Raw genomic sequence first — 19,712 nt, forward strand, 5'->3', positions numbered from 1 at the left:
TTGGTATTAGGACAAAAATAGTAGATTTGCAGTGCTATATCTAGAGCGCAATTTCTGATAGACAGTAGAATTTGATATTTTAACAGCTGTTAAAAAATTCTATACTAATCTATCTCTATTATGTATAAGTATACAAATCATCATCTCTTCGTCGCTTGCGTTCTCTTTGGGGACGTTGTTGACTGAACGGAATCACTGGTAATTGGTGGCGTATAGAATGATCTGGCTCTGCCTCTTCTGTGGCGGTATCCATATTGTCTGGATTAACGTTGTCGGCTTCATCGTCTACACTGTCTTCGCCATCTTCACCATCACTGATTGGCTCTGGCGTATAGTCAGGAAGTCCTACCTCCCTTTGTTCGTCAATCTCTGTTCTTTCGTCTTGGTTAAGAACGGATTCAGGTTGAACAGTATCCTCAGTTTCTTCATCTCTAATGTCAAACCTTGATAAACAACGGAGCATCATTAGATCTTGAATCGTCGATTCATTTAAAGAGCCCCGTCGGTAATGGCAAATATCGCGAGCAGTACTAAAGAGACGCTCAACACCTGCGCCTGTGGCTGGGATCGAAAAGACGTCCCGTGCAAGTCCTGCGAGTGTCGGAAAGTTACGCGCATTCTCCCTCCAGAAATGGCATGGATTCGTTGCGCTCCATTCTATAGAGAGTTAGTAACGTGGTTCGTAAAATAGTAAAAGGATAGTATAAACTTACCAAGATTGAGATATCCCTTAAGTTCTTCTTCCCAACCAGTGGCTTTTGATGGTAGTGGGGGCGGTGGCTGATCCTCAGCGAGAAGGCTTGCCATTTCATCCTCTGTATAATGTGCCGAAGGTATCGCTGTGGGTGGTACTTCCCTTTCTGGCTGATGTTTCGAATAGTCTTCAAGATGGCTATAAAGCGAAGACTTGTATATATCATGCCAAGAGGAAATAGTATCATTGAGCTGAACCTGACCTAACCATTCTGGGCCTTCAAAAAACTTGAGCTTATACTGGGGAGCAAGAATGGTACCTATGGCGTATAAGCTACCATGGGCTTCCTCTGTTAATTGGTAGTATACCGAAAGCTTTTCCCTTCCAGCTTCAAGAGCCGCTAGCATAGCCTTCTTCCAGGGCACCTTCTTACGACGAAGTCGGGCCTGGGATTGTTCAAAATGTGTGAATAGCCGGTTATATACCATAAAAACATTGTGAATGGTTGTTGTCTTGATCTTTGATAGACCGACCGTCCACTTGTAGAAAGGCTTTGTGATACAGAGTAGGTAATCGATTTGGCGCCACTCCCCTTTACTGATGTGGAACTCAGGGCGCTGGTGCTCTGTACAATACCGCTGGAATATTGTCTGAAGGCGCTTGGCACGCTGGAGCATAAGATATGTGGAATTCCACCGAGTGCGGACATCTTGGATTGGAGCCAGCTTTATTCCGTCGCTCTGGAGATTCAGAAAGGCCTCCCGTCGCTGTGGGCTAGCATTGATGAATACAGCAAAAGCGCGAACCTATAATCATGATTAATATAAGATACCTTTATAGAGGTTAGATATATACCTTTGCAAGTGTATAAATAATTCCCTTCTGTAGCTTTGCTTGCTGAAGGATGCTCCCATTTTCTTCTGACCATACGGTCGCGGTTTTATCATTCTTTGGATTGGCCTTCATCAAGCCAAGAAGATCTTTTAGACTCAGCTGAATCACATGGGCAAGGCATGGAACCCGTATAATCTCAGTGGAATCCGGGAGATCTATCTGTCGGATCGATTCACAAAGACTTTCAACCATGGTTTTGTTGTTTGACGCATTATCAGTAGTAATTGCAATCACCCTATCAACGATCCCATGGTCAGAAAGAACACCGAGGAGAACCTCTGCCAAGTGAGCGCCGGTATGCTGGCCATGAACCGGCATAAAGCCTAGAAGTATCTCATGATATACCCAATCGATATCCACAAAATACCCTGTGATCGCCATAAACGCTTGTTGGAATGGTGAGGTCCAGCAGTCAAGAGCAATCGAGAGCTTTGCCCCAGCGGGGAGGTGGGAGAGTAGCTTTTGCTGTTCTGCCTGGACAATCGATTGGAGTCGACGCCGCGCAGTTTTCGGTGAAAGAAGGCTCAAAGGTTGTGGTGAAAGCTGTGCCTCTGCTATAAGATCTTGGAATTCTTGGTGCCGGAGGATTTGAAATGGAAGGCGAGAGTTTGCGATAAATTTTACCTGGGCTCTCTCAAATCTTTGTAGATTAAAGGCCTTTCGAGTAGATACACGGTTTGACTAAGAATGATATAGAAGTTAGCCTTAGATAGATTATTTATAAGACCCTAGTCTTACCGAAAGTTCAAACGATTGTTGTATATCCTGTTGGGTTGAGTCCTTTTGTGCGCCAGTTTTGCATGCGCGGCTACTCAAGTGCGCAGTTAGGGATTTCGACCCATTCAAGGTTGATGATGGGTGCGATAGCACCTTTCCACATCTCCGACAGAGTGCCATTGGTTTTCCAGTTTGATAGTGTGCTACCTGGTCAAACTGATCCCAAGCAGAAGATGTATATCGTGCTTCGAAGTTCACTTTATAGAGTGGAGGGTATGGATGAGCACCAGTTGTATTCCTCCACCATTCAATAAACTCTGCCTTATTCTCCATAGTCCAGAGAACCCAGAACTTTTGATTTCGTGGACCGATTCGACGAAGACTAGGTGGAAGAGGTGTTGATTCAATTTCGGACTGAACGACTGAGGATGGTGGTACGCTATAAATCGGCTGCTGGCTAATCGAATGGTCTGGTGTAAGGGGTTCATCTATCAAATCAAGATTATAGAGTGAAGATGGTGGAGGTATCCCAATTTGCGAGGAGGCAATCTGGGACGAAGGGCTAGCCTCAGCATAAAGATCGTATTGAGACATGATATTCCAATAATCATTATATCGTAGAGGACTGGGGTAAAGAGGGGAGGGACTTAGGAGTATAATAAGGATAGAATAATCTTGACTTACCTCTCAAAAATCTTCTGATTAACGATCGCATCTATCCTCTATACCTTGAGTACTCTATAGTAGGCCGAGTAATAACTAGCGCGAAGATAGATCATAAGATAGTAAGACCTTCTATTTACAGCTCCCCGATTGGTTAAGCAAGCTTTATAATAGTGGGGGTCCCACGGGTGTCCCATAGGAGTCCCGCGGGAGTCCCGTGGGAGTCCCATGGGAGTCCCATCAAGTCAGGGGTATAGTCAGTTTTGAGGGTCAACCCGATCCCCTAGCATTTTGATGGAATTTCTTGTATAAAGGCTTCCAAAGCTCAATTTTCTGACCCCAGTCAAAAAACTGACAGTCGTATCAAATCATTGTATCTTCTACTGCCATTTTTCTGACCTCGGTCAGAAAATTGATAGTCGTATCAAGTCATTGTATAAAGGCTTCTAAAGCTCATTTTTCTGACCTCGGTCAGAAAATTGGCAGTAGTGTCAAATCATTATACTTCTAAACCTACTATATGCTAATGCTACTACTATGTACATATAATTAAATTACTTAAAAATATAAAGAAAAAATATACAAATAATGTAGGTCACGAGGTCAAGGAATTCTACTTAGTTACTAAAAAGGCCTTAAGGCCCGTGGGCAGTGCCCACCCGCCCGTCCATAGGCGATGTCGCAGTCCAGACATTGATTTCTATACCAATAATATGATATTAAGAGTAGTTTTGAAATAAAAGGATGAAATAAAGACCTATCTATAGTATCTAATGCTGTAAAAAAAAAGGATTTATTATATTTTGGTATAATTTTTAATATGTGTAGAGCTTAGTTGAAACTGGAGAGTATAGCATGTATGTGAATATATATATCTCTACTGACTGACCATGATACTAAGTCAACAACTTCTTCTTGATCTCCTACACCTAATTTTACATATTTGAGCTTACTTTTGCTTGAATATAATATTTAAATATATGGCTGAGATATTCATCTTCTATTTTTAATAGTATGCCATATAAAAAAGTTAGATTGCTACAAACTTGAAGTGAGAATGTTGATACACCTGTAAAAAACAGTATTTTATCTGCTGAGTTAGCATTTTTGTGCAACCAAAATAGGAAATGCTTGGCAAAAATATGTATGCCATGGGACCATATGGGAGTCCCATCACTCCCATGGGACTCCCATGGGACCACTATGGTAATGGGACCAAAATTTTGGCTAGTCCCATGGGAGTGATGGGACCAGGATATGGGACCAAAATTTTTCTAGTCCCATGGGAGTTGGCAAGGTCTAATTATAGATTCCGTATCAATCGCGAGATACAATGTAAACTAACTAGTAGAGTTACTAGTTAACTATCTCAAATATATATTCTAGCTGTAATAGGATGATTTAACAGATTTATAAAAATACTAACTAATCATAAGTATTAGAAGGGGTTTTTTTGTCTTGCTTGTATATTTGGGATAGCTATTTATTAAATATTAAAAATTTTTGATTAGATTCAAATATTTTATGTACTAATAATAACATTCTATCGAGTTGGCAAAACGTATATAAATAACAGTAATTTATTTTGCTATGTCAGTAGGTTATACGTCCATTTTGGGTGACTATATGTAAGTATGGGGCCCATGGACGGGCGATGTCGCAGTCTAAGGGGGACCTTACCTACATGTAGGTATTATTGAATATGGTGGAACTAGCTTCAATAGGAAGAGATAAGATTTTTTTTAGCGTTTTTAAATTTGTTTCTATACTTAGTACATAGCCTTTTAAGTAAGATCATGTTCTAAAGCTGCTTGATGTTTTGATTCCAGTCGCCGTCAGACGTAAACATAATTTAGGGGGATGTTCCTTAGAGAGGTGCGATCCCCTATAGACAGGATGTCCCTTCAGAAGCTTTCCGGGAGTCTAGCTGCAGGTTCAATCGGATCTCCAGGGCATTCAACGGATTGGGCAATTCATCGTTGGGCTGCCATTGGTGGCACGGAATATCCCCATGGCATCCACGACACCCACGCTTTGCTACAATGCATCGGATGGCTGCCCAACATATACACAATCCAATTGTGTTCCTCTTTTTGAGTAGACCTGAGTCAAGGCAAATCTAAAATGGCGGTGTTGGACATAAAGCCGATTGCTGCCATGCGGGGTGGAGAAACCTGCATTCGACCCGTTGATCGCTTCTGACAGGACGTAGGTAAGGGGATAACTCAGGGCTTTCATTGTTATTCGAGGGGGAAAAATAGTGTCGGACTAATCAGAATCGAATAAAATAGATTTAATGTGAAACCCAGCCACCATGAAATAAAAAGAAAGTCTTGGGTGGATTAAGGCAATTGGTAGGAAATCGGGTGGTTGGGTATACGGAGGGAGAGGCTGGGAGACGCTGTGTAGCTAACAAACTGGAACAACTCTCCTCTCGATTTCTCTCATTCTTCTTTATTTTTTGTCTACTCCGTACATTCCGATCATTTCTTGACGTCTCAAGAATTTGAGATCTTTGTTTCCTCGTGGTCTCCCAAGATCTCTCGAGTATACGGGTGAGACAAGACTACTGAGAAACACCATTCTAGTCCAAATCCCACGCTCTCCGACTCGAATAATTTTACGGCTGAATTTTGGCAAGCATTGCCTAGCCATTTCTTTGCGATGCGGTCTTTATCCGTCCTGCCGGTGCTCTCGACACTTGCCCTACTTCTCAACTACTCGCTCCACACAGCCGCAACCCCGCTCGCATTGGAAGCAAACGTTCTCGAAGGAAACAAGCTTGAAAAGCGCTGTGCAAACCCTTGTGGCTACAACGACTGGCTTTGCTGCGAGTCCGGTCAAACGTGCACTACCAACAGTGCCCAAGAGGCCGTCTGTGCAAACAGTGGTAGTGACAGCGGTGGAGGCTATCAATATTACACGACCACCTACGTGCTCACCAATACCGACCTAACAACGGTTACCTCTGTGTGGAGCAGCCAGATTGCCACATCTACAAGCACAGGAACGTGCAGAGTTGACCTTGGCGAGACAAAGTGCGGCTCGACTTGTTGTGAGGCCGCGCAAGAATGTTCGGAGGGCCAATGTGTCGCTGAGAGTTCCTCAGTTGCTGTGACTGCCACAGAAACAGGAGGAGGAGGATCAGCAGCCACGCCGGGCCTCCGAGGGACGACAAGTGGAGCAACCACCGTAACAGCAACCTCAGCCCCAACCACCACGGAGGCATTTACAGCACCGGTTGGAACGGACGGGGCAGATTTGATCGGAGTCCAAGCCAAAAGCAGCGGCGGACTGAGTGGTGGTGCTATCGCAGGAATTGTCATCGGTAGTATTGTCGGTGCGTTCTTGTTGCTACTCCTCTGTGCCTGCATCTGCTTTAAGGGCGTTTTGGAGGGCCTGCTTGCAGCACTCGGCATCGGCAAGAAGCGCCGCAGACAGGATACAACTTATATCGAAGAGCGCCATTCCCACCATTCGCATGGTAGTCGACCTCCTCCTCCTCCTGCCGATCGACGGACATGGTTCGGAACCAGACCAGCCGCGGGAGGCAGTGAGGTTAGCGAAAAGAAAGACTCTAAATGGGGTCTCGGCACAATTGCTATCATCCTCGGTGCTCTTGCTCTGTGCTTGGGATTGAAGAGAAAGAGAGAGAGAGAGCACGATGACGACAAGACCGAGTCCTCCTACCCAAGTTCATACTATTACTATTCCGACTATTACTCAGGAACAGGGAGTATGTTTACCCCCATATATCCCAACAAATAAAAGACATTCACTGACCTTTCTTTCTTTCATAGGTAGCCGAAGTTCCGACAGACGAACTAGGGATACGCGACGGTCACGACGATCGCGCACTCGCTCTGACCGTCGATGATAACGTCTGACATGAGGGAACTTGTTCCTTTTTTTGCCGCGGTTTTTCAGTTCGAAGACCTCGGTTTGATTATGCATTTATGGCGCTTGATTTATGACGTGACTAATGTACTACTACGACCTGCACGATGATTTTTTTGGTTTTTGATTTAGGATTGACGATATTCCTTTTTTTTCGATGTCGATATGAAAAGACTTATGGCACACTACGATGTACATATGAAATTATGAGTACAAACTCGACATGATAACATGATTTTTAACTTGTTTATTACTGTTCAATAAGTATTGAGGTGATATAATGGTTCTCGGGCACCGACATGAAATAACTATGAGCATGGGAGATTGCAATGCAGAAAGCAAACGGCTTACAGAAAACAATGTGATGTGTTTGGATGGTCTGCAGGTTTGACACAACGTACACTAATTCAATAGATCCGAGTCAAATGAGATAGAAAGAAAAGAAAAGACTAGAAAAGAAAGACACCATAAATAATTATACATAGAATATAGAATGAGTCCTCCATACGGAGTCCTCCGTAGGTAAGTAAGACAATGCCCAGGGCCAAAAAAGACCACACAAAAGTTAGGGGAGGCACTTTGACTCCCCGCCTTCACTTCCGCCTTTTCCCTCCTCCACACTCCTCTCTATTCGACCTGTTCGACCTGTTCTACCCATTCTAGCACTATTCTTGCAACTTGTCTTCGGTCATCAATGATTTCAGTCCCGGGATTAAACTCCTGACGATATTAATCCTATTTCAACTTTATCCCAGCCCCCATTTTGCTGTCGCTTCGCCAGAGTTCCGATCCTTCGGAGTATTACGAGTCTCCGAAACGACTCATCACCCACCATGCTTCAAGCGCAGACCCAACACGTCTTCTCCCACCAACATCAATACCCCCAGGCTGATCCTTCGTGGATGCAGCATCAGCAACAGCAACAGCACCACCAGGCTCAGCCGCACCCACACCAGTCGCAGCAGCAGCACGCTTCCCTGGTCGCCCAACAGCATGCCCAAGTGCAAGCTGCTGCTGCCGCTGCACAGCAACAACACTATGGCCGCATTGCTATGAGCGGCAATGGCGCTGGAAACCCCGCGCAGGGTGCCGGTGGCGCCGGCGGCATGGGTGGAGATGGTATGTCAAATGCGGTCTCCGCCATGGACGGTGGAATCAGTGAGGAGAATCGCAAGGTCTTCATTTGGGTCGCCGAGCTATTGGACCCAACTCGCAGAGAATCCGCTTTGATGGAACTTAGCAAGAAGCGGGAACAGGTCCCCGAATTGGCTCTGGTTATCTGGCACTCTTTTGGTATGGCTCCATTCCCAACGTGCGCCCAGCCCCATCTACAATAACTAACGGTCGGAAACTTGCAGGTGTTATGACTGCCCTCCTTCAAGAAATTATCTCGGTATATCCGCTCTTGAACCCTTCTCAGTTGACTGCTGCCGCGTCAAATCGAGTCTGCAATGCGCTGGCGCTTTTGCAATGTGTCGCCTCCCACAATGAGACCCGCACTCTCTTCTTGAACGGTGAGCAATATACCTGCCATGACCCCATACAAAATCGGTTGCTAATTTCCCTTCATTTAGCCCACATCCCTCTTTTCCTCTACCCCTTCCTCAACACCACCTCCAAGTCTCGTCCCTTCGAATACCTCCGACTAACATCGCTGGGCGTCATCGGCGCATTGGTGAAGAATGACTCCTCTGACGTGATCAACTTCCTCCTAACTACAGAGATCATCCCTCTTTGCCTTCGCATTATGGAGACGGGTTCGGAGCTGAGCAAAACCGTTGCTATCTTTATCGTACAGAAAATTCTTCTTGATGATATTGGCTTGGGCTACATTTGCGCGACATATGAAAGATTCTATGCCGTGGGCACTGTCCTGAGCAACATGGTTACTCAGTTGGTGGAGCAACAGACTGTCCGCCTTCTCAAGCATGTTGTGCGCTGCTTCCTTCGGTGAGTCCTCGTGCCATCCCCCTCTTCTTGGGCATCCCTAACAGCATCATGCAGCCTCAGTGACAACAGCCGGGCCCGAGAGGCCTTGCGGCAATGTCTCCCCGAACCTCTCCGGGACGCCACATTCTCCTCCGTCCTCCGTGACGATGCAGCCACCAAGCGCTGCCTGGCTCAACTCCTTATCAACTTATCCGACACCGTCTCGGATGGAGCCCCGACAGCCATGTAACATACGAAAAGCATCTGTTTCTTTCTCCCGAAATATTTTACCTTATGATATGCATGGGAAAGGCTTCTGGCGATTAACGGACACTAGGCGCAAAATTGTGGTTGAAGAACTGGATCCAGCGTGTGAGGTATGTCATTCGATTGAGGGCATCGGATCCAAGTCTGTTTTTTTTTTCTCTTCATTCCTGGTTGTTTCTCTCTTTACCGCATTTATATTGGGTTTCTTGAGGGTTCGGTGATCTGCGTTGGGGGGAGGTTTAATGTATCCTTGTTCCTTTCTTCTTCTTCTTTTTTCTTTTCTTTATCTGTGCTGTGCATTTTGCTTGTGGGAAATATGTTTTCTTCTCTGATTATCATTGATTTTCATTTTCGACAGAAGTCTTCTGTCGTGTGGCGCGAATTCTGGTTGGCGCTGTCGTCTGTGTGCATTTTCTCCTCGTCTTTGACGAACCCCAACTGCTCTGTGTGAGATAGACCTTTGAAAGCGAGAGATATCCAAAGATCCAGGCGTCCGCTTTGTTTTTTTTTTCTTATTATGTTTCTTTGTGTTTGGTTTTTATTTTTTCTGTCGTTCCTTGTGTATATGCGACTTTGTTCTCAAAAGCATGAATGTACTTGTCTCCGATTCATGAATACAAGAATAGTCCACTTATGCGGCTTTGCCATGTCTTTTTAGAATCTTTTTAAGAGTCCTTTGATATCCTTTGATATGTCCTTTTTTAGGTGTATATTTCGATGTATAAGATTAGATTCGGTCTTCTATTGTTTGCATAATCTCATTGTAATTTTTTCTTCTCTAAGAATTAGGGTTAGAATTAAGATGACATCTATATGGTCGACAAGGTCAATTTGCTCTGAATTGCCCTTCGCACTTCTCCCCTTGTTAAATTCGACAAACGCATATACTCACGTGACACGCTCCTTGACGCGCCGCCTTACTGATCGTCTTGCCTCACGACACGAAAAAAAGCCCAGACTCAACCTTCATATTTCTCAGTCTCTTTTTCAATTTTCACGTTCGAATTTCTCATTTCAAAGTTGGACACTCTCTGGCTTTTACCTCCACCCAAATTTTATTTCACTGAACCCCCTCATTGGACACCTCTGAGAAAACCGGCCTTAACGGTTGTCCCGCCGCGATGGGATCGCGAAAGCGCACCCACTCCGAGGTCGCCCCGGCGGCCGAGCAACAGGCACCAGAAGAGCCTGGTTTGCTCTCACAGTTGAGGAGCAACTGGGCATTTGCAAGCCTCATGCAATACATTGCCATCTTTGGTCAGGTCATGAAAATTGACGAGGAGTTTGGGATTGAGGTATGTCTATTAGCATCGTCTAGGATGAGATCAAATGCTGCGCTTCGTGTCGCATTGATGAGAGGACACATACACAAGCAGATCTCACTTGGTTGAATTATCGCTAACATCCTTTGCCCCACGCCAGGACCTAGAAGTCGAATGCCTGAAACCTGAACCCTCTCACAAACTACTAGAGATTGGATTGTGTCTCCTCAAGTGGATTTCGTCGCATCGCGGTCTTACGTACGTATACTGGAACACGTTTCTTGCTATCCTGCATGGTTTTACTGACATCACTGTGCTGACAGCTTCGATAATTTCGACGAGTATACCCGACGCCAGTACAATGCGAAAGCGCCCAATACCACCAATCCCTTCGGTTACGAGGAAGAACCAAACAAGTTCCTGCATTTCGATGTTTTCACCAAGATCCGCGTCCTCCACCAGCTGACAGTATGGACATTCTGGAACGCGGACCGCATCCGCGACAAGATGCCCGAAAAGAAGGAGACCGAGCAGACAGAATGGGTAGGCTAGCTCTCGCATGGCTTTGACTCCTGATTATCAGATGCTAACCGTTCCCAGCGTATTGAAGAATTTGGTTGGGACCGCGAGGGGCGTTCATACTATGTGCTAGATGACAACCGCCTTTACCGTCGCACCGACCCTCCTCCGCCTCCCCCTGTCCAGCGCCCCAAGAAGAAGGCAAAGAGCCGGTCCTCTCGAGCATCAAGAACGTCAAAGCGTACCTCTACAGCAGCGGCGGAAGAGGGTTCCGATGAGGATAACAAGGATACCAACGATGCAAGTGCCGTCGCGGCCTTTGCCGAAGACCCTTTCAAGTGGGAGTGCGTGGCTGTCACACTCCAGGAATACCAGGCTTTCTTGGAAACACTCCAGAAAACAAAGGACGCAGATGAGAAATACCTACGCGATAGCATTGTTGAGCATGTCCTGCCTATTCTCGAGAAGGCAGAGGAAGCGCAGCAGCGCAAGCGCCAGAAGCGTGAAAAGGAACTTCTCAATCTGCAGCTTGTCGCAGGTGCTAAGAGGTCCAGTCGACTTGCTGCCAAGGAAGAAAAAGAACGACAGGAGCGAGAAGCTGCTGAGGCAGCCCAGAAGCGTGAAAACGACCTGGCTGAGGCTCGTAAGGAGCAGGCTCGGCAAATTCAGCTTGAAGAAGAGCGGCAGTCGCGCACAATGACTCGCGAGCACCGTATTAGAGACCGGGAACAAAAGCGACTGCTGCATGAGGCGGAGCTGGAAAGGATTGCGGAAGAACAGGAAAGAATTGATAGGGGTGAAAGCAGGGTGTCTGCCCGAAACCTCAAGGCTGACCTGGAGAAGTCCCAGAAGAACCTGGCAGGGCTTACCCAAGATGACCAGTGGGTGTTTGATTGCTCCGGCTGTGGAGTGTATGGCGAGAACTTGGTGAGTCTCAGGATCCAAACGTATTCCAGCGCTAGTCTAACATTTCCCCCAGGATGATGGAAGTCACAGTGTTGCCTGTGAAAAATGCAATGTTTGGCAGCATAGCAAGTGTCTTGGTATCTCACAGGAAGCAGCCGAGAAGGAAGACTTCCACTTTGTCTGCCGAGACTGCAAGCGAAAAGAAGAAGATGCCAGCAGGCCAAAACTTCCACCGCTCAAGTTCCGAGTCAGCGCTTCTGCATCTCCTTCCGCTGCTCCTCCAGCCAGTAGGAAGCAGAAGATAGAGGATGACGAAGATCAAGCTCCGCCCTCACCTGTGAAGAAATCACATATGGCTTTGTCTAATATTCAAAACGAACCCTCAACAACACAACCTATTCTACACTCGTCCACTATTGGTCATGGCAACTTCCATCCTCCTCTGTCTCCCCAGCGCCGGGTCCATCACACAGATCACACGCCCCTTCCATCTTCAAGCCCTCCTCGTGCACCATTTTCCCCGCCAAAGGGCATGAATGGCTTACTGCATGCCACTATGGAGCAGCACCCGCGGCCATCCTCCTCTCAGCATTCTTTGCCCCCTATGGAACAAGCTCCTCACCTTTCCCCGATTAGATCGTTCCCTGTGCGGCCCTCTTCCTCGCATTCTGCCCAATCTCCTGTTCAAAACCAACCATCTATGTCACCTACACAGGGAAATCCAGATGTTGGCCCTATTGCGGGCTTCCCGCCTGTTGGTCCCAACCATGCACCATCTCCATGGAGTTCTTTCGAGACCCCGCGTCCGCAGTCAGGCCATGCAGTCACGCCGTCAATGTCCAACCACTACCCGTCCTTCTCTGCCGCAACGCCCAACGGCAACCACTCTTCGCCTCCTCAAAGCTCTCACGGCATGGCTATGTCGGGGATTAGCCCAACTAAGCAGTCACCTCGTCCACTTACTGGCAGTGGCTTGGCAGGCGCACCGGTCCTTCCGCCCATCCGCAGACTGGAGCCGAGCCCAAAGCTCATGGGCCGTAGCTCTCCGGATGCTCCAATCCCCCCCGCCTGTCAAATGCATGACTCCTGAGCAGGAGGAACGGCGACAGAGAGAGAATGCTTCAATGCTACACCAGGCTCACCACTATCAGGGCAATGGCCAGCATCTGATGTCATCGCCATCGCTGAATCGCATCCCTCCCTTGGCCTCTGGGACCATGTCTCAGCACCCTGATCCTATTCCTTCGCCTCAGCGCGAAAACAATGGTCAAAACCAATGAATTTCTAGGGCAATTGTGTGAACAGCATTTGTTCTTTCCTTTCTCTTTTTTCCAAATACCCTTTCTATTGACCCCTTTTTTTGAGTTTGCAAACCTCTGATCACTGTTTTGGATACATACCGAAATCACTATCGGAATCCAACCCCACAACTTGTACTGCAGTGCATTTTGAGCAGTTGTGATCTGTGCTTTCGCACCGTTTGTCAAAGTTTGTTTTAGCTTCTGCGGAACGTTGGACAAGTGGGTCAATGTGCACTCAATGTGCGCAAATGGTATTTATCTGGGTATGTTTTTCCAGGTGATCATCCGGAGTCATTTTCCCGGCGACGACATGTCATGGATCGAACCTCAAAATCTGCCAGATGAAACCCTTTTTGGCCTGACGCTCGTATTCTTTTGTTCTTTCTTCACATTTCCCAAAAGTTCTGCTATTGCAGACCAACCTTGTTGAAGTACCGTGTTTTGATAATGAGTTTCCCCTTTCTCGTCGGTGTCAGGGCTCTGTCTCGTGGGAACATTTCTTCGATTCTCTTTGGCGCCGCTTGAGACTGTGACGGGCTGGCGTTTTACATCCCTTTATTTGTTTCTTTTCCTGTTTTACAATGCATCAAGATGGATGGGGACTCGAATGGCGTTTTCAGATGGTCTGGCCCTGGCCGCCATTGTTTTGGTGGGTGAGGACATGTGTATTCTAATAGACAATGTTATTTGATTTCAATCTTGAACTACTCGATGGTTAATAGAGTTGATAGAAGGGTAGATTTAGATGGGAAATGTTTGGACAAGGTTGAGATATAGAATCTAGATCTATACATATGCATATTTGCAGCCCCGGTGTCCAAGCAGTAGAACAACATATACAAAGTAGTAACGCCAGCCTTTGTGGTCTAACCTATTGTAAACCCTTTCAGCTGGGCAAACGATCCATTTAACCACCTATTTCCTTTACAAGATGGTTGCATATCCATCCTATCGTCCATCTAAAAGAACGTGGCAGTCAACAAAAGTATTATGCCCCAGTCCCAATCGGAAGTAACCGATACGTCAATCGACATATACCCCTGGGTACAAATGCAATGCCCAAACGCAGTTCTGCCCAGCTGAACAGCCAATAGCCAACGGCTAACGGCTAACAGCGCCTGCTGACATACCGAGCTGCATACTACCTACATCCCTGTATGCCAGACACCAACGCGGCTCGCAGCATTTGAACCCTTTCTCCCTATCCGTCTCTCTCAATCATATTATGCCACTCCTTTATTAATTGTCTCATTTATTAAAGGGATCGGCTAAAATAATATAAAAAAGGAGAAACACAAGAGAAAAAGAAACAAATAAAATAACGTGCTCCCCGTCGCAATTTCCCCACCCCCCCAAGTGTATTAGCGTACTAGGGTGGTAGTTATGTTCGATAGATGCCCGATAAGCTAGGTCTAAAGTTCTCACGATACTACCCCATCCTCTCTCTGTACTACTCTCGACAACTTATGCGCTATAAAAAGCGATTTAACCCGTTGGCAAAAGTATAGCAATGGCACCTAGCCTACTTTGTCGGGTTTAGCATGGGGCGCAGTCAACTTACATATTTGCGAGGGACTATCCCTGACGCTAATTGGAGGCGATCGATGTAGATCATACACTAACCTGCAGAGCGTTAGCTGCATGCTCATCTCCCCTATCTCATGGCAATTCGGAACCCGGGAGAGTAGACATCGAGATCGGAATCCCAATTAGGAGGCCGTGGTAAATGACTAGTCTATCTGCCGCCCTGTCATGTCGCTGTCATAATTCCACTTTAAAGGGGGCTTGGGTAGGATGTTGGGGTTTACTCCGTATATCGGAGAAATCAATGATCAATGATGCCAATACGAGAATAAAATCCAATATGACATAAAATAAGAGAGTTTATGAATAGTCATAATTTCGGCCGTGAAATTTCGGCCGTAAAATCCGCAACATTAACACCATCCATAAGCCGAATCCCGGAAATATGAAGGTGAAGATGAGAACTTTGGGAATGTAAATGTCAGTTTCCCCCATGTTTACCATGGTTTCTCTCCCGATGAACAAGATCAGATCCATGTGGGACTACATATGCACGATCCAAGGCTATACATCCTACAGAGTAGAGCGATAGTACGGAGTACCTTTTACGGAGTGACCGTAAATCCAAATCTCAGTCATATTGATTGGATGTCCGGCGTAGACAAACATACGGAGTATGTACGAGTTTGCCTGACGGTTAGTAGCCGACAGCCGAGACCAACAGGCTATAATAAGAGATGATTTGTTATCAAAATAAAACTCAACGATCCAATTAGAAAAAGAGTAGTTTCACTTTCGGGATCTGGAGATCATAGATTTTAGATTCTCGTTACTCCGGACTTCATACTCCACATGGATGTAGCTCATTTCGTATGCTAGTACTAGAATAAGCTTAGGGTACGGAGTACATCGAGCATATTATTAGGTTCACACGGCAGACACGATCATCCGAGCTTTTTTTATTTTATTTCTTCCCTTTTTTGCTCCACTTATGCAGCTCATATCGTCTTGTCAAAAATGTGGAATCGGAAAATCCAGTGGAGTCCCGGAGGCTGACCCGGCCACTCATGGGATTTACCGGCTCTCCACGCTTTGGGAGTCTGGTCTACGACTATTTTACATATTACTTACTTACCTAGGTATATTTTAACTGTCGAGGTGCGGAAAATTGGTAGAAGACTATGGTTTTAAGGATATAGACGTCATGACTATAAAACATGAAATGGGAAAGGAAGGGAAGGGAATGGAAATAGGAATTTCCCTCCTTTGGGACGTATTTGTCACGTCGATTTTTAGTCTCAGACACGGGTTGCTACTGGCGACTATTTATCCACTAAGCTAGTCTCCTTGACACGAAAGGAAGGACAATTGCATTTTAGGGGAGATCCCTTTCTTTCAAGTACCGAGAACTCCACCGTATGCGATCAGGTACAATATCTACATATCTACTCCGAACGTACAATGTATACCTGAGAGATCATAAATGAAAGCATAGGCACTATGCCAAGCACTGGTCATTGCTTCAAGACCCAACTCTCCGCATTTCTAGCCGAGCATCACCCAGCTCTATCCCTCAATCTGCCAGACTAAACTAGGAACCTAACCCGTTCTACAAATTGAAGATCGGGGCTCCCATTTTCATTTAGATATCTACCAGGATGTTTCGCAAGGCAGTCATTAATTTGTCTTGGTAACTCATACGACTTCCCGAGGTCTCGTATCCCGTATTCGTTCTGTGCTTTTGCTCGGAGATCAGTAAAACTCCAAATGGCACTCCAAACACAATACTGTCCGAACTATGTCCGGACACATCCGAAATCCCGCATAGTTAATACACTCTACTCCGTTTGGTGCCCCGATATCCGCAGAGATGGAGCAAATATCCTACGCTAGATAACCAAGGCGCCGTTGGATGTAACAGAAGGAGTGACCATTCACATATGTCGCGAAAAACTTTGGTCTCCACGATCTCTCTACTTGCCCTTTGCCTCTCATCTGTTCTCGCCTGGTCTTGCCCTCTTGAACCTATCCCGACTAACCCCCGATTCATTCGGGTCATGCAATTGGGATTCCAGTGAACTCTAAAGCTCTGGCCTACCGTTATTTGAAATATATTAAGTAATTTCCCTCGTCGGTCTGTTCATATCCAGACAACGTACAGTGTAAACTGTGCAAAGTACAGAGTAGGGCTGCAGATGGCCCGGAGATAAGCAAAATCCGTTGTTGCCTGAACAGGTGACTGAAAGCCAAGCCGACAAGGGTCCGGTAGATGGCGTTAGAGTGTTTCCTATATTGGTATGGTCTCGGCTACTCCGTACATATCCGTACATATGTAAGGATCAGTAGCCTATAGTACATTGGATTTAGTACTGGCTCGGGGTTCGATTTACCCGATCGTGTCTGGCCGTTAGGCTGCAGTTGTTGATTTTGGGAAATTCGAAGGGAAAGTTGTAGATTTACTGACTTGGAGAAGAGGGGGGGAAGAAAGGAACAGGACAGAATATCGGACCCGAGAATCCCAAACCTTGGATCTTTGATATGGTCTCATATCAACATCTTTCTCTCATCTTGAGCACTCCCTGTAGGAAATCCGAATTAATAATAATAAAAAGAAGAATAAGAAACACGAGCCGCACTTCGCATTTCGGGGATTCCGGTCTCTGGAGAATTGGTCGTCGGGCGTTAAACTTGCGACAACCAAATCGCACATATCAACTTTCCACATCTGAGGGGAGGGAAAGCCTAGTCCCTGAATTGTCCTTACGAAGATCGACGTCCGTTACTGCCACTATGCAAAGCTAGTGATAATTAGCAAAAGAAAAAGAAAAGAGAGAGAAGAGAGGGAGAGAAATGAAGACGTGTGTATTCAATGTCCGCAGTAAGGATAAACGTGATAACATGACTTGTTCTCTATACCTTGTCATTTACCACAACAGGTTAAGTGCAACAACGCAAAAATGGCGCAGAGACAATAGATAGACACATCTACATTATAAGAAGTACGCCAGCTCATATACTACATTTCCATAGCTCTGACGCCCGTGTGCCAGTCTGGCATATTCTGGCACATAAACCGTCAACAATGTCAGTCTTTGAACCAATCGTGAGGAAACCCAACTGTTGGTTGAGAAAACAGCATTATTATGGCCGAGGCCAGCAGGTTATTGCAGGCAGGGCTTTCTCCTTTTTGGGTATCAAGCGCATTAGATCCTAGTAATTACCAACCAACAAATAAAATCTAGCCGCTCTTCCAAGGGTTGTACAGGAGATTCCTCGTGGCGGTCTGAGAATTGGCAACACAAGATCTGATCTCACCATCTTACCCATGTCAGTTCGTCGCTTGACTGCTGTTCCAGGGTGTTTTTCTTTTCTTTTCTTTTTTCGCCCAAGTTGGTGAATGGATAGGGTTTGATAGGGTAGAGTTAGACTTTATGGGGCTTGAAGACGACAACGGACGTCGAATGGCGATCCGCCGGTTGCGCGTGATTTTATGGCACGCCAATTCTGTACTTTCTGCTCTTCGATCATCCTGGCGAGATCTGAGCTTGGCATAACATCTCCCCGCCGTTCTCCCCGTGATGGGCCTGACCGCAAGCCGTGGACTACGAATCTGGGTGTCGTATTCATTTGGAATTTAGTTGGATGAACCTCTTGAACAGGATGGCGTTCGCGGTGATGATCGAAAACATCTAGGCTCGAAATTAAATACACAGATTTAACCGTTCTTTCACAATCGTCTATTCTGTTAGGTAAAGCCAAGCAGATCACAACATAACAACGGCGGCAAATACACTCGGCCGTGGCAATCCAGGTCCCTGCAAAAAGTGTAGGACTATGAGGGGCTACAGGGGTCAGGGTTCAGGGTATCGGAGCATCGGGGACAAGAACAAAAATATGAGTACGGAGTACCAAGGTTGCTTAATCCAGTCTCAGTCCCTTAATCCTTCTTTTATGCCGATCTTCATTACTCCGTATCAAATGTAGATCTTCTTCCCCATGATATTAGTTAGCGCCCTCAAGCACTTTTTCTCTTTCTCTTATGCTGTAACCACGAAAATAGCATCAACAATGAATATGTGAAGAATAACTTGAAACGAAGATATCTTTAGAAACACCCAAAACACTTGAACGGGCGATCAGGGGGTGAATTGGAAGGGTTGAGATGAAACACCGTTTAACATTGACGCTGCGTCGATCTGTGCATTTCGTGCATTCCCAAAATAGTCGAGTCAGCGGACTGAACTGTGACCAACTGAAGGTTTAGAGTTGGAGCTTAACCTCTTCTGTAGAGACATACGCCTTCTAGAAGGCATTTGAAGGGAATCAGTGGGGGCTTGAGCGGGGTGATCCTGGCTGTCAATTCGTTTCAGACTTATTAGAGAATAGTTCGTGGGTACGCAACCAGTTGCAGCAATGGCTGGGAGGTCCAAGCGCCTTTTGTGAACATATTTTGGGAACGGGATATGGAGGTTGGGGACTCCGGTAAGGTCGTTGCCTATTGGTCCCGCTGATATTCCCCCGTTATGGCGGAGATTATTCTATTGATCCCTCAATTTTGGTCCCGGTATTTGGAATTCGAGGATATGCACATGCATTAAAGTTAAGAGTCTGATATGGAGTACTCCATACCAACTATAGGATTTCAAGGGCAAGTCATCGGGGAGGAATTTTGACTATCGAATGGGATTCTGTATACGAAGCACTATCAATTCAGTTTTCCCAGCTCGTTCCCGATGTCATTTCTCCCCGAGCCGGCGGAAAGAGCTTTGTTGCCCTCTCAATGTTATTTTCTTTGATGGGGTTGATCATTCAGCACATGTAGAATACAGTTTGGTTCAGCCCCATAACATCCAGACATATGGACCAGGACGAATAAGATGCTTACAGTATACCTTCCAGGGCCACCTGGAGATGATAAAAAAAGTAAAGACAAAAGATAAGCTCAAAGCGCAGGCTTGTGTCAACTCCCCACCTTCTTTGAGCGAGGGGTAATCCACATGGACATGCAGCGCAGGTCTCATCCTTCCAACGGTTCGTAGATCAAAACATGGCATCTGCACGGCCTCCACCATTCGAGCAATTGATTGCCATTCTGCGTCCATCTAGTTGGTTGTCGAGTGCCCGACAGGGACAGGGTGC

The 19,712-nt window shown here is 46.1% G+C and overlaps 3 protein-coding genes across 3 annotated transcripts; all 3 read left to right on the top strand.

The window, feature by feature from the left end:
- Positions 1 to 5,632: 5,632 nt before the first annotated feature.
- On the top strand, positions 5,633 to 6,845 carry N7487_011273 (uncharacterized protein; the record flags this gene model as incomplete). The annotated part of the gene is made up of 2 exons (XM_056879003.1): positions 5,633 to 6,704; positions 6,769 to 6,845. 2 exons carry the CDS (start codon positions 5,633 to 5,635, stop codon positions 6,843 to 6,845), a joined length of 1,149 nt encoding a protein of 382 aa, XP_056724322.1.
- Positions 6,846 to 7,698: 853 nt separating this feature from the next.
- Positions 7,699 to 9,044, top strand: N7487_011274 (Rcd1-like cell differentiation family protein; the record flags this gene model as incomplete). The annotated part of the gene is made up of 4 exons (XM_056879004.1): positions 7,699 to 8,158; positions 8,224 to 8,379; positions 8,440 to 8,815; positions 8,870 to 9,044. 4 exons carry the CDS (start codon positions 7,699 to 7,701, stop codon positions 9,042 to 9,044), a joined length of 1,167 nt encoding a protein of 388 aa, XP_056724323.1.
- Positions 9,045 to 10,182: 1,138 nt separating this feature from the next.
- On the top strand, positions 10,183 to 12,838 carry N7487_011275 (putative PHD finger domain protein; the record flags this gene model as incomplete). Its single annotated transcript, XM_056879005.1, has 5 exons — positions 10,183 to 10,356; positions 10,484 to 10,581; positions 10,647 to 10,866; positions 10,924 to 11,769; positions 11,822 to 12,838. 5 exons carry the CDS (start codon positions 10,183 to 10,185, stop codon positions 12,836 to 12,838), a joined length of 2,355 nt encoding a protein of 784 aa, XP_056724324.1.
- Between the last annotated feature and the right edge of the window lie 6,874 nt (positions 12,839 to 19,712).

The sequence above is a fragment of the Penicillium crustosum genome (genome assembly GCF_028827405.1).
Source record: "Penicillium crustosum strain IBT 35664 chromosome Unknown utg000005l_segment0_segment0, whole genome shotgun sequence".
Taxonomy (NCBI): domain Eukaryota; kingdom Fungi; phylum Ascomycota; class Eurotiomycetes; order Eurotiales; family Aspergillaceae; genus Penicillium; species Penicillium crustosum.